This window comes from Vanacampus margaritifer, chromosome 2 (genome assembly GCF_051991255.1).
Source record: "Vanacampus margaritifer isolate UIUO_Vmar chromosome 2, RoL_Vmar_1.0, whole genome shotgun sequence".
Lineage (NCBI taxonomy): Eukaryota > Metazoa > Chordata > Actinopteri > Syngnathiformes > Syngnathidae > Vanacampus > Vanacampus margaritifer.
Genome location: NC_135433.1, coordinates 8,772,195 through 8,783,881, shown reverse-complemented (window position 1 = coordinate 8,783,881; position 11,687 = coordinate 8,772,195). Strand labels below are relative to the sequence as shown.

Sequence of the window (11,687 nt, the reverse complement as noted above, 5' to 3'; positions counted from 1 at the left end):
TGATCCCCCTCCCCCCCCCTCTACCAATATGAAGTTTTACAACATTTCAACTTGTTCCCCTCAAAAATAGGCAACTGTTTAATTTCTATGGTATTAATAATTAAAAACAGTTATTTACAATGTGAATGTACTTATTTTTTTCGAAATAATTTATTTTGGGGCTTTATTATTTGGACTATTTTTTGTTGCTTTTTAAAAGTAATTTTTGTTTCTTATCTTGATTTTCCCCTGTTAAAAATATATATATATATTTTCCCATTTTTATGAATAATTTTCCCTGTTTGTTTTTTTCCAAATCATAATTTTCAGTTATTCTGATTTCTATTATTTTTAGTGACAGAATCCCAAACAATTGCGTAAAACAGAAAAAAAAATATCCATAAAACAGAAAGAAAATTACTCTGGGGGTAACAGACCAGAATAAATTAATAAATAAATACATACATAAATGAAGCTCTGCCCCAACAATTACTTAGAAAAAACGGTGATTTCATTTTACAAGTGAAGGCAATACGTTTTCGTCGTTTTGTTCATCCGGAGCCTGTCAGACGGTTCGTACTTTTCCGTGCTGCTTCGGCTTTTCCCGCTGTCCGCCTGGCTGTTCCCACGCGCCACCCTCCCCCCTTCACCTCCCTTCCACCCTCCTTCCCTCCCTCCCTCCCTTGCTGGAAAATGGCTGTGCAGGGGAGCTGGGAGTTCTGAACGGGAAAAGGAAAGAAAGCGAAGCGAAGCGAAAAAAGAAGACCTTTCCACAAGTTCCGTGCACCACTGGAAGCTGCAGTATACTTTCCCCCACATTGACTGACTCCTGCCATTTGCAGAATTTCGAGCGACGCCACGAAAAAGTCAGCAGACCCAAGAAATATCCACGGGTAAGTTTTTTTTTTTCTCCCCCCAACTTATTGCACATTTCCAGTACAGCGAGGCAGCCACTGTAACTTACTGGAAAATGGTGGAAGCTTCAAATCGTGCTTGGCGACCCCAGCTTCGTTTTACACGTTTTTGTGGTTGTTTATAAGGCGAAAGGTTGCTTCTTCTTCTTTTTTTTTAAAATGTTGCTAGCAGCTCCGCTTTGCAAAGTGTAGCAAAGTTACGAAGTGTCCTTTTTATTTCGCTAAATGTTTCCTTCTCGGAGTCGTACTTTGTTTGTTGCTTTTTAAACAGACTTTGTGGAGAATGGTTTACTCGACATTGACATTATATATATATATATATATATATATATATATACAGTATATATTTTATTACACAAAAATGGTTCTACAGTAATCGGACGGTTTTACGCTTTAAAAAAGGCCACTGTAACATGGACAGTTGATGGACAATTTACACATTAGCAACTTAACCGAAATCTGGGGGCGGTGTGTGTGTGTAGTTAATTAATAATTCAATTAAAGTTGCATATATTGCACTTAAAAAAAATATGAAAACGTACCTATAGAAACAAAAAGTTCTTAAACAATAAATGCTAATTTATTTAACTTAAAACTTAATATCCACAAGTCTTTGCAGTGAGGTGGCAAAAGTACGACTACTCACACTCAGTAGTGTATTTTGAGTCGAGTAAAAAAAAATAAAAATCGACAGCTTAATCGATTACTGAAATAATCGTTAGTTGCCACCCTAAAAAACAAAACTATTGACCTCTTTTAGCTAATACTCTCGTTTATGTAGTGTATGCAAACAGACCAAAAAAATCTTTAAATGTTAGCTAGCAACGGCTCGACTTGCGCTATGAGGGTTGTGCCAAAAAAATGTATTCTTATAAAAATCACGATTCTCATTTAGTACAATTCAGAATCGATTTTAAATGTCCCCAAATCGATTTTATTTCAATTATTTTATACTGTCTTGTCTTTGTCTGTGTGTGCCTTTTATTTGGAGCGCTGTTCATGTTGTACCCGGTTTTTGCCACTGAGGGGCAGTGTGGTTCCACGCGGTCTCATACACTGTGAAGTTGTAGCCACATTAGAGAGTAGAAGGAAAAAGTCACGATCAAGTTATTCCAATAAAAGTTGTTTTTTTGCAGTGTGGAGCTGTTCTTTTGAGTGAGAAAAGTGCCGCGAGTAGCGCGCTAATTAGCATTAGCGAGTCAGACTAGTGTAGATCATTACAATTCCTCGCACATCTGTAGATTGAAGCAAAATTTTTTGTAAATCAAATCATTCTGAATCGAAAATTGATTCTGAATCGAATCGCAGACCCAAAAATCGAATCGTGAGACATTCAAAGATTCCCACCTCTACATGCTAGCTAGCAATAGCTCGACTTGCGCTATGAAAATGTTTTCCCATTAAATGGAGGTCTGGATTTTTTTACACTATTTTTTTTAAGTAATAAAAAATGAATGTTAGAAATTTGAATTGAGGGTTAAAAAAATCCGTCATCCGTCAAATCATTGACTTAAATTAAAATGACAGAAAATAATGACATCCAACATTATTATTTTTTTTACCGCTAATGTCAGGAATGTCACATGTGTAACTGTCAAAAATGTCATGTCATATCACATCAGCTTTCACAAGAAAAACAAAAGTTTCTGGGTATGACGCAAGAACCATCCGGCAACTGCCAAGCCTTACCAATAAAGTATTTATTTATACTCTAAATACTTTATAAGCGAGGGTCGCTTGACTGATGCGAGTCACTAAGCTTAATAATTATTTATTCCCCGCCATTGTCACTCGATGTGGGCGGGCCTAATGTGATCAAAAGTCTTCATATTCAAAGTGGCTAAATCCTCTCAAACTGCCAAGAGTGACGAATTAAACGTATTGCTCCCTCACGTTTCACCAGATGGACTCCAGCCGGGGTTATGTTTGTTTCAGGTCCTCCTGCAGGGGAGGCCCAGTTCAACTGAAATGGTGCTATTTGATCAAAAATAGTAATAATATCTTTAGGGCCACAATCTCAATTCATGAAGGCTTTTATTTATTTATTTTTTATGTCAAGGCTAAAGGGTTGATGCAGTTGATGTTGTTACTCTTTTGTGATGTGAACATGTAACATAAAGCGTGGCTCGGTTCAAGACAGGTGAGTTATTATCCTTTTAAAACGAAAAAGAAAAAGAGAAAAAAAATTATCCTTTTAAAACTAGTTTTTTTTTTTTCGGCGTAAATCTGACAGCAAACAGCGACAAGAACGTACGTAAAAGAAGGCATTTGATTTGTTTTGATGTCATCCTCGCGATGTTCACGGCGCCTCGGGGCAATGTTTCCCAGGCTTTATATCCAGCCGAGGCACATCGTTATTTTACATTGAAAAAGAAAATCGATGGCACACCACCAAACAAAAGTGGCACAAAATCGTGTGTGCGTACTGAAATGATGATGTTGGCTCCAAAATTGAGATCTTCGCTGTGAAACGTGGGCCTGTTTAAAATGAACATGAAGCTAATATTCGGTTGCATTAATGGCAAGAAGTGGATGCGCGGGTTAATTCATTTTTCATCCATCTCATTGTTCTGGTTGTCAATAAACACCACTGGTGTAGATAGATGAAAAATACATTATTTGCAGTTAAAGAGCTGTCAAAATAAATCGATCGGGAATCTTTGAATGTCTCGTGATTCGATTCAATTCCGATTTTTGGGCCTGCGATTCGATTCGGAATCGATTTCCGCTGGGGGGCGATTTTCGATTCAAAATGATTTGATTGCCAATGATTTTTGCTTTAATCTATAGATGTGCAAGGAATTGTAATGATCTAATCCAGTCTGACTCGCTAATGCTAATTAGCGCGCTACTGGCGGCACTTTTATCACTCAAAAGAACGGCTCCACGCTGCTAAAAAACAACTTTTATTGGAATAATTTGATCGTGACTTTTTTCTTCTACTCTCTAATGTGGCTACAATTTAACAGTGTATTAGAACCACACACGCGTGGAACCGCACTGCCCCTCAGTGGCCAAACCGGGTACAACATGAACAGCGCTCCAAATAATGGCACACACCGACAGAGACAAGACAGTATAAATTAATTTAAATAAAATAGATTTTGGGACATTTAAAATCGATTCTGAATTGTACTAAATGAGAATCGTGATTTTTATAAGAATCGATTTTTTGGCACACCCCTAGTCGGAACCTCTGGGTATGATACGATACAGTGTTTGCATACACTATATAAACAAGAGTATTAGCTAAAGAGGTCAATAGTTTTGTGTTTTTTAGGGTGGCAACTAACGATTATTTCAGTAATCGACTAAGCTGTCGATTTTTATTTTTTTTACTCGACTCAAAATACACTACTGAGTGTGAGTAGTCGTATTTTGCCACCTCACTGCAAAGACTTGTGGATATTAAGTTTTAAGTTAAATAAATAAGCATTGCTTGTTTAAGAACTTTTTGTTTCTATAGGTACGTTTTCATAATTTTTTTTAAGTGCAATATATGCAACTTTGATTAAATTCTTAATTAACTACCCCCCCCCCCCAGATTTGGGTTAAGTTGCTAATAAAAAAAAGATGTGCAAGGAATTGTAATGATCTACTCCAGTCTGACTCGCTAATGCTAATTAGCGCGCTACTCGCGGCACTTTTCTCACTCAAAAGAACGGCTCCACGCTGCAAAAAAAACCCAAACTTTTATTGGAATAACTTGATCGTGACTTTTTCCTTCTACTCTCTAATGTGGCTACAACTTCACAGTGTATTGTATTAGTGTATTAGTATATTCTCTCTGCTCAATGGACGCAACTATTAGGTAAAGCAAGTACTAAAAGAACATACATTGACAATGTTAAAACATTTTGACAGCAAACTTTAAAAACATTTAGAGTAAGGAAGTTGAAAAAGAAAAGTCTCTCAATATCCCCAAATGTGACCTTGTAGCAAATGTTTGCGTTTAACAACGTCCGAGTGAATTCAAATAGCGTTACTTGAAAATCGCACCATACCCAAGCCTCCATTTGCCGAGTCCTCCTGAAAGGTTGGCCTGTCTCTCGTCTCCGCTGTGGCGCAGTGGATTTTTCACTTGCATGCGTCTCCATGGCCCGGAGCCAGCCAGGCTGCTTGCGTGCGCTGCCCTCAGTCGTCTGCTCCTCCAGCAGCACCGCCCGAAAGTCTCAACACAAACTTTACAGCATTCATTGTTTCCTTCCATTCACCAGCCATTACCTTCTCTTTTCCACTAGGGTGCACCCATCACAATTTATGACCAATATATCGATAATCGTTATCGTGGGCCTTGTATCGCATATCGTATCATACCCAGAGGTTCCGACTAGGGGTGTGCCAAAAAATCGATTCTCATAAGAATCACGATTCTCATTTAGTACGATTCAGAATCGATTTTAAATGCCCCAAAAATCGATTTTATTTCAATTATTTTATACTGTCTACCCTATTGTTTGTGTGTGCCTTTATTGGGAGTGCTGTTCATGTTGTACCCGGTTTGGCCACTTAGGGGCAGTGTGGTTCCACGCGGTCTGATACGCTGTTAAGTTGTAACCACATTAGGAAGTAGAAGGAAAAAGTCACGATCAAGTCATTCCAATAAAAGTTGTTTTTTTGCAGCGTGGAGCCGTTCTTTTGAGTTGTAAGTGCCCTAAGTAGCGCGCTAATTAGCATTAGCCAGTCAGACTGGAGTAGATCGTTACGATTTCTTGAACATCTATAAATTAAAGTAAAAAATCCTTGTCAATCAAATCATTTTGAATCAAAAATCATTCTTAACCAAAAATCGATTCTGAATCGAATCGCACACCCAAAAATCGGAATCCAATCGTGAGACATTCAAAGGTTCCCACTCCTATTCACCATCATATTAAAAGAGAACATATTTTATATTTCTTGGATCTTGTGGCTAAATACTATACCATGATAATTGTTTTTTTTCCAGTCTATATTCATTCATTTTAGACACTGAAAAAATAAAATAAATTTTCGTATTTTTTCATAAGCTGACCTCAAAGGTCTAACGCTGCGGTTTTTGGTGATGCTTTTCCATTTGAGATCGGCCGATACCTATTATTAGTAGCAAAGGAGGCCGATAACTGATATTTGGAGCCGATGTTCATTTTCAGTAAAAGGGAAACAAATATTGGTGTGAAAATAAAAAATAAAAAAAACTAATTCCAGTACTTAACTTGAATTTATCGAACATTTCAGATTTGCAAAATGTTTGTTTTTTTCATCAGTGCGTCTTTAAAAATTTAAATAAAAACTTAAGTAAATAGCTCTAGTCTGTATTAATTAATTCCTCTAGTAAATAGTCTTCAACATTTTTAAATATCTGAAATGTTAAATTTATACTTATCTTTGTTACAACTTCAAACAATCGCAAAAGGTGCAAAGCGTTCCCCGGGTCAGCAGCATCTCTTATAAAGTTCACTGAAAATTTTGCTCCTTGAGGTTAACATAGTTTTAAATAGATCTTTTTTCAGACGTCCAAAAAAAATAAAAAATAAAATAAAACCAGATACCGATATTTGTCAAAATGTCATTGATATTCATTTGCTTTCACTTATTTATTTTTTTCTACAAAACTACTCATTGCAGACATAATCCACAATAAATTCCCAAAATAATTATCAATTTCACAATTGTTGGATGCTTTTTTAGAAAATATGCTTCATCCCTGGTTCTAAATTAAGTCATTCGCTGCCATTGACGGCTATAGACGTCAAAACAATCATTTCAACTATTTCTATTAATTAAACATTTTTTTCTCACTTTTGTTAACACGAGTATGAAAACCTAGATTTTTTTTAATATTGTACATTTAGAACAGATATAAAATGTGTGATTAATTGTGAGTTAACTCGTGAATTTTAATCGCCTGACACCCCAAATTTTTAATAATGTTTTATTTTCTTTTTTACTCATTCACTGCCATTGACGGCTATAAACGTCAAATTCATTTCAACTATTTCTATTTAACATTTTTTTCTCACTTTTGTTAACAAGAGTATGAAAATGTAGATTTTTTTAAATATTGTACATTTAGAACAGATATAAAATGTCTGATTAATTGTGAGTTAACTCGTGAATATTAATCGCCTGACACCCCAAATTTTTAATAATCTTTTCTTTTTTTTACTCATTCACTGCCATTGACGGCTATAAACGTCAAATTCATTTCAACTATTTCTATTTAACATTTTTTTCTCACTTTTGTTAACAAGAGTATGAAAATGTAGATTTTTTTAAATATTGTACATTTAGAACAGATATAAAATGTGTGATTAATTGTGAGTTAACTCGTGAATTTTAATCGCCTGACACCCCAAATTTTTAATAATGTTTTATTTTCTTTTTTACTCATTCACTGCCATTGACGGCTATAAACGTCAAATTCATTTCAACTATTTCTATTTAACATTTTTTTCTCACTTTTGTTAACAAGAGTATGAAAATGTAGATTTTTTTAAATATTGTACATTTAGAACAGATATAAAATGTCTGATTAATTGTGAGTTAACTCGTGAATATTAATCGCCTGACACCCCAAATTTTTAATAATCTTTTCTTTTTTTTACTCATTCACTGCCATTGACGGCTATAAACGTCAAATTCATTTCAACTATTTCTATTTAACATTTTTTTCTCACTTTTGTTAACAAGAGTATGAAAATGTAGATTTTTTTAAATATTGTACATTTAGAACAGATATAAAATGTGTGATTAATTGTGAGTTAACTCGTGAATTTTAATCGCCTGACACCCCAAATTTTTAATAATGTTTTATTTTCTTTTTTACTCATTCACTGCCATTGACGGCTATAAACGTCAAATTCATTTCAACTATTTCTATTTAACATTTTTTTCTCACTTTTGTTAACAAGAGTATGAAAATGTAGATTTTTTTAAATATTGTACATTTAGAACAGATATAAAATGTGTGATTAATTGTGAGTTAACTCGTGAATTTTAATCGCCTGACACCCCAAATTTTTAATAATCTTTTCTTTTTTTTACTCATTCACTGCCATTGACGGCTATAAACGTCAAATTCATTTCAACTATTTCTATTTAACATTTTTTTCTCACTTTTGTTAACAAGAGTATGAAAACCTAGATTTTTTTTATTGTACATTTTGAACATTTTTAAATGAATTTATGGCAGTGAATGAGTTAAGATAAGATGATGAAGGGATGATAAAGTGTAGTTGTAAAATACAGGAAAAATTGGCCATGAAAGTAATTCAAATAAAATATAGTTACACATGAATGAATACTGTATAAACTTTCCGGTTAAATATCTCCATTTTTATTTTATGGTGTACATATTTCATAATTCCATATAATGATCCTACTTTGTAAATATTCCCGTTAGTAGTCACCATATTTCAATATGTAGAGGCCGGGATGTTTGCCAGAATGTCTTTCTGTAACCACAAAATGAAGACTTTCCTGTCAAATCATCTCTGATGCCATCAAATACGTGTCTAAAATGTTGCGTCAGGCTCGTATGTGTGGGTGAAAAGGTGCAGTTTGTTTGGGTCAGATGCGTGCTGGCTGCCTAGAAACATTTTCTAATATTAGAACGTTTCCTTGATTTGCCCGGCTTCGCTGGTGACTGGGCGGCACGTGGTGCGCGCGGCAGCCAATCACGGCGCGGGAAGAGCTTTCCCTCGCTCTAGCAACAGTGAGTTACTTGCCGCCTATTCATTAATTATTTTTCCTGCCGTCTCCCTCAGCCGCTTGGAGTCGGCTGACAGCAAAAGTGCTCCGCTTTTCCCCGCTTGCTCTCTTCTTTTTTTTTTGGACTGAATAGAAAGTTGTAAGAATGAAAAAAGAAAGAAATGAAAAAGGATGGATCTCATGATGGCGAGCTTGGCCGGCTGCTGCTGCCTGGCGCAGCGGACCCGCTTCTTCCGAGCAGGACTTCCGACGACTCTTCTTCGCGCCACTTTGCCGGAAACTCGGTGGTGGGAACGGGATTGGCGCCGACGTTTTGCCCTCGACTTTTCTTCGACTTGTTTTCCCTGCCGGACTGTAAACAAACCAGACGGCAACTGGATCAACCATTGGACTTTTTTTTGCTGAGTGAGGATGGGGAAGGGGGAGGGGGGGGGGCAGTCAGAGGCAGGACTGTGGGTGTTTGGGGGGGGGGGGGGTGAGCAGGTGGAGAGAGAAGGGAGGGGGTAGGGCTAACGGGGGGGTGGGTTATGGTGGTGTGAGGATTTCGGGCTGTGGTTGGGTACGCCAGTGCCACGTGTCTCGCCTGGCACCTCTCGCTCGTCGGCTGGGAAGGATGTTGAGCGGAGAGTCTGGTTGAGCCCGTCCGGCTTCTCTCGCAACCAAAAGTGGGGTGAGTGTTGCACTCGGCTGCATCCTCCATCGCTCTCTTTCTTTTTCTTTTTCTTTTTTAACCCAAATAGACAAAACGATATTGTACCTCGACACGCTTTATAAGGAATTTATGTTGTCTTTCCAAATGTCGCGAGGGGGGCCACGCTGTCATGCGGTTCGAAAGCATGCCCTTCGGTATTCAAAGCTAACCAGTCCGATTATGCGTTTTTTTTTTAAATTTATTTTTATTTTTTTTTTCAAACCGTGCGCTCGCCTACTTTTATTTTTGGTGTCTGCAATGCATCCCTCTCGACACTATCTATTCATTCAGCATTTTGGGTTGCACAACGTTAGGCCTACGCAGGCCTATTTGGTTTGGGACCTTTTCTTTTTTTAAACATCGCCCTAAATAGCTCGTAACTGTTGCCACAGAACACCAAAACTTGCATCCACCTTTTCCGTTTTGCCCGAGCTGGCGCGTCCACCTGCATCTCCGATAACATAATCGCCGTCCCTCGGCTGGTCTACAGAGCGCAGATCTCGTACTTAATCTGCAAAACATAATCTCCTCCTCGCTCGCCATCTCGCTCGCCATCTCTTCCCTCCGTCCGGTTGCCATTTTCAAGCGCAACTTTGGGACGTTCGGGGCCCGCATTTTCGCATGTGAATATAACAATTTGGCTGAATTTTTTTGCTTTTACAAGCAGTTGGTATTCGGTAACGCCGCAAATTTTATTTTGTGTTTTTTTTTTTTGTTGTTGGCCGCATGCGCCGTCGTGTGATTTCATGATGGCATTTTTTGTTCTTACGTGGCGTCACTTGACTCTGCGAATCTGTCGTCTTGGCACAGAGTGACGAAGCTCTAATGACAGAATGAAGGCCAAAATTTTTTGCTTTCCTTGCCACCAAGCCTTTTGCATGTAACGCCAAATTCTCGTGAACCCTTAGCCAGGTTTTCCTTTTTTCTTTTTTTTCCCCCCTATTTTTTTCTGGAGAGCTCAGTATTGTTCATTCGGTAATTTTACCGATTTGACATGTCATCATCATTGCTCTCCTTTTTTTTTTTTTGCCAGGTTTTCCTTCGTACTCTCCTTCGACGAAAACATTTTTTCTCGGAACCCGCAGCGTTTTGCATAGCATGCTGATCTCACGGTCAAAGTTCATGTTCCTGAGCAAATCGTGACGCGTCAGTTCAAGCCGTCGAGTGTGCGAATGTGGGGCGAAGGGAATGGGAGGCTCTGGTCCAGGGACCGAGTCTGCTGTTGGTTCTGACGCAGCGGCGTCATCCGATCTGCGTCCTTTCCGAAGACTGCACAAATGCGTGGCGTTGCTACCGTTCGCCATTTTCATGCGCTTTCAAGCTTCGTTGCAGCTAAATACTGTCGACTTTATGGAATGACTCCTACTTTTGCCGCTTAATGTAAATATATATATTTTTTAAATTCACTTCTCACATTTTCTCTCTTTTTGGGTTTTAATGCAGGTTGCTCATAATCCCCGTCCAGAACATGTTGGGAGCTTTATAGAACCGAAGAGGATTAAAAGACCGTCCCACTCCGCTACTGGTACTGGAGCCGGCGACACACGGCAAAATCTCCACTGGCAAATTTTGAACCCCGGCCTCTCCCGTAGCATCGTGATCGGCGCTTTCAGGAGCATGTTGCCTACGCTCTCCCTCTGCTCCATCATCTGGCTCAACCGCGGTATCAAGCTGAGGAAAGTGCACCGCTTCGCCAACACCGGTCAGGTCTGAAGTACGCCTGCGGAGGTCAAGCGCCACCTTGCGGACTTGTGAAAATGCTCCTAAGCTTCGGGTGACTCCGTGGGTCCCACCAAAGGCGCCCCTGCAACGTCCAACTTTTCATTTGCTGCTTTCTCGGGAGGATTTCCGTCTAGCTGGACCCACTTACTGCGGGGGTGACTTGGCCTGCACCATATAATCCTCCACTCGGCGGCCATTTTGAATCACCCTCGCAAAATGGCAACGGAAGGTTTCCGGTACCGTGCCCTCTACGTGTTCACCAAGGACCAGGAAGAAGACTTGGATCTGCAGCCGGGGGACCTCCTGATCGTGAGCAAGGCCTCGCTGCTGTCGGTGGAGAATTATCACGAGGGGTGCGCGGAGAAGCCCGAGTGCCTGGGCTGGCTTCTCGGTTACAACGAGCGCTCCAAGCAGAGAGGCGACTTTCCCGGAACCTACGTCGAATATGTGGGCCCCGTCAAGATGGCGCTCCCGTCCAGTCAACCCAGGTCTCAGCGACCCTTACCTGCTGCTCCCACACCCGAGTCATGTCAAGGTAAGGCCGCCAGCAGTGTTTATTGCAAATGAAGGCGATTTGATTTTCCAGTATGTTTTTATATCAGTTGTGGGACAGACATAAACAAATATTTTCATTTTTGACCCCCCCCCCCAAAAAAAAATTTTTTTTTTTCATTTCAACAGAATTTTAA

General features: G+C 39.0%; 1 protein-coding gene across 2 annotated transcripts in view; it reads left to right on the top strand.

Moving 5' to 3' along the window:
* The first annotated feature begins 673 nt into the window (after window positions 1–673).
* pik3r2 (phosphoinositide-3-kinase, regulatory subunit 2 (beta)) overlaps window positions 674–11,687 on the top strand; it is a 47,626-nt gene continuing 36,612 nt past the window's right edge. Inside the window, exons 1-3 of one of the 2 annotated variants that reach the window (XM_077556453.1) lie at window positions 9,115–9,255; window positions 10,720–10,801; window positions 10,869–11,533. In XM_077556453.1, the coding sequence (XP_077412579.1) occupies window positions 11,215–11,533 (319 nt within the window). In that variant the 5' untranslated portion in view covers window positions 9,115–9,255; window positions 10,720–10,801; window positions 10,869–11,214. Of the gene's footprint in view, window positions 873–9,114; window positions 9,256–10,719; window positions 11,534–11,687 lie in introns of those variants that run through there. The other variant, XM_077556452.1, reaches the window with a different exon arrangement.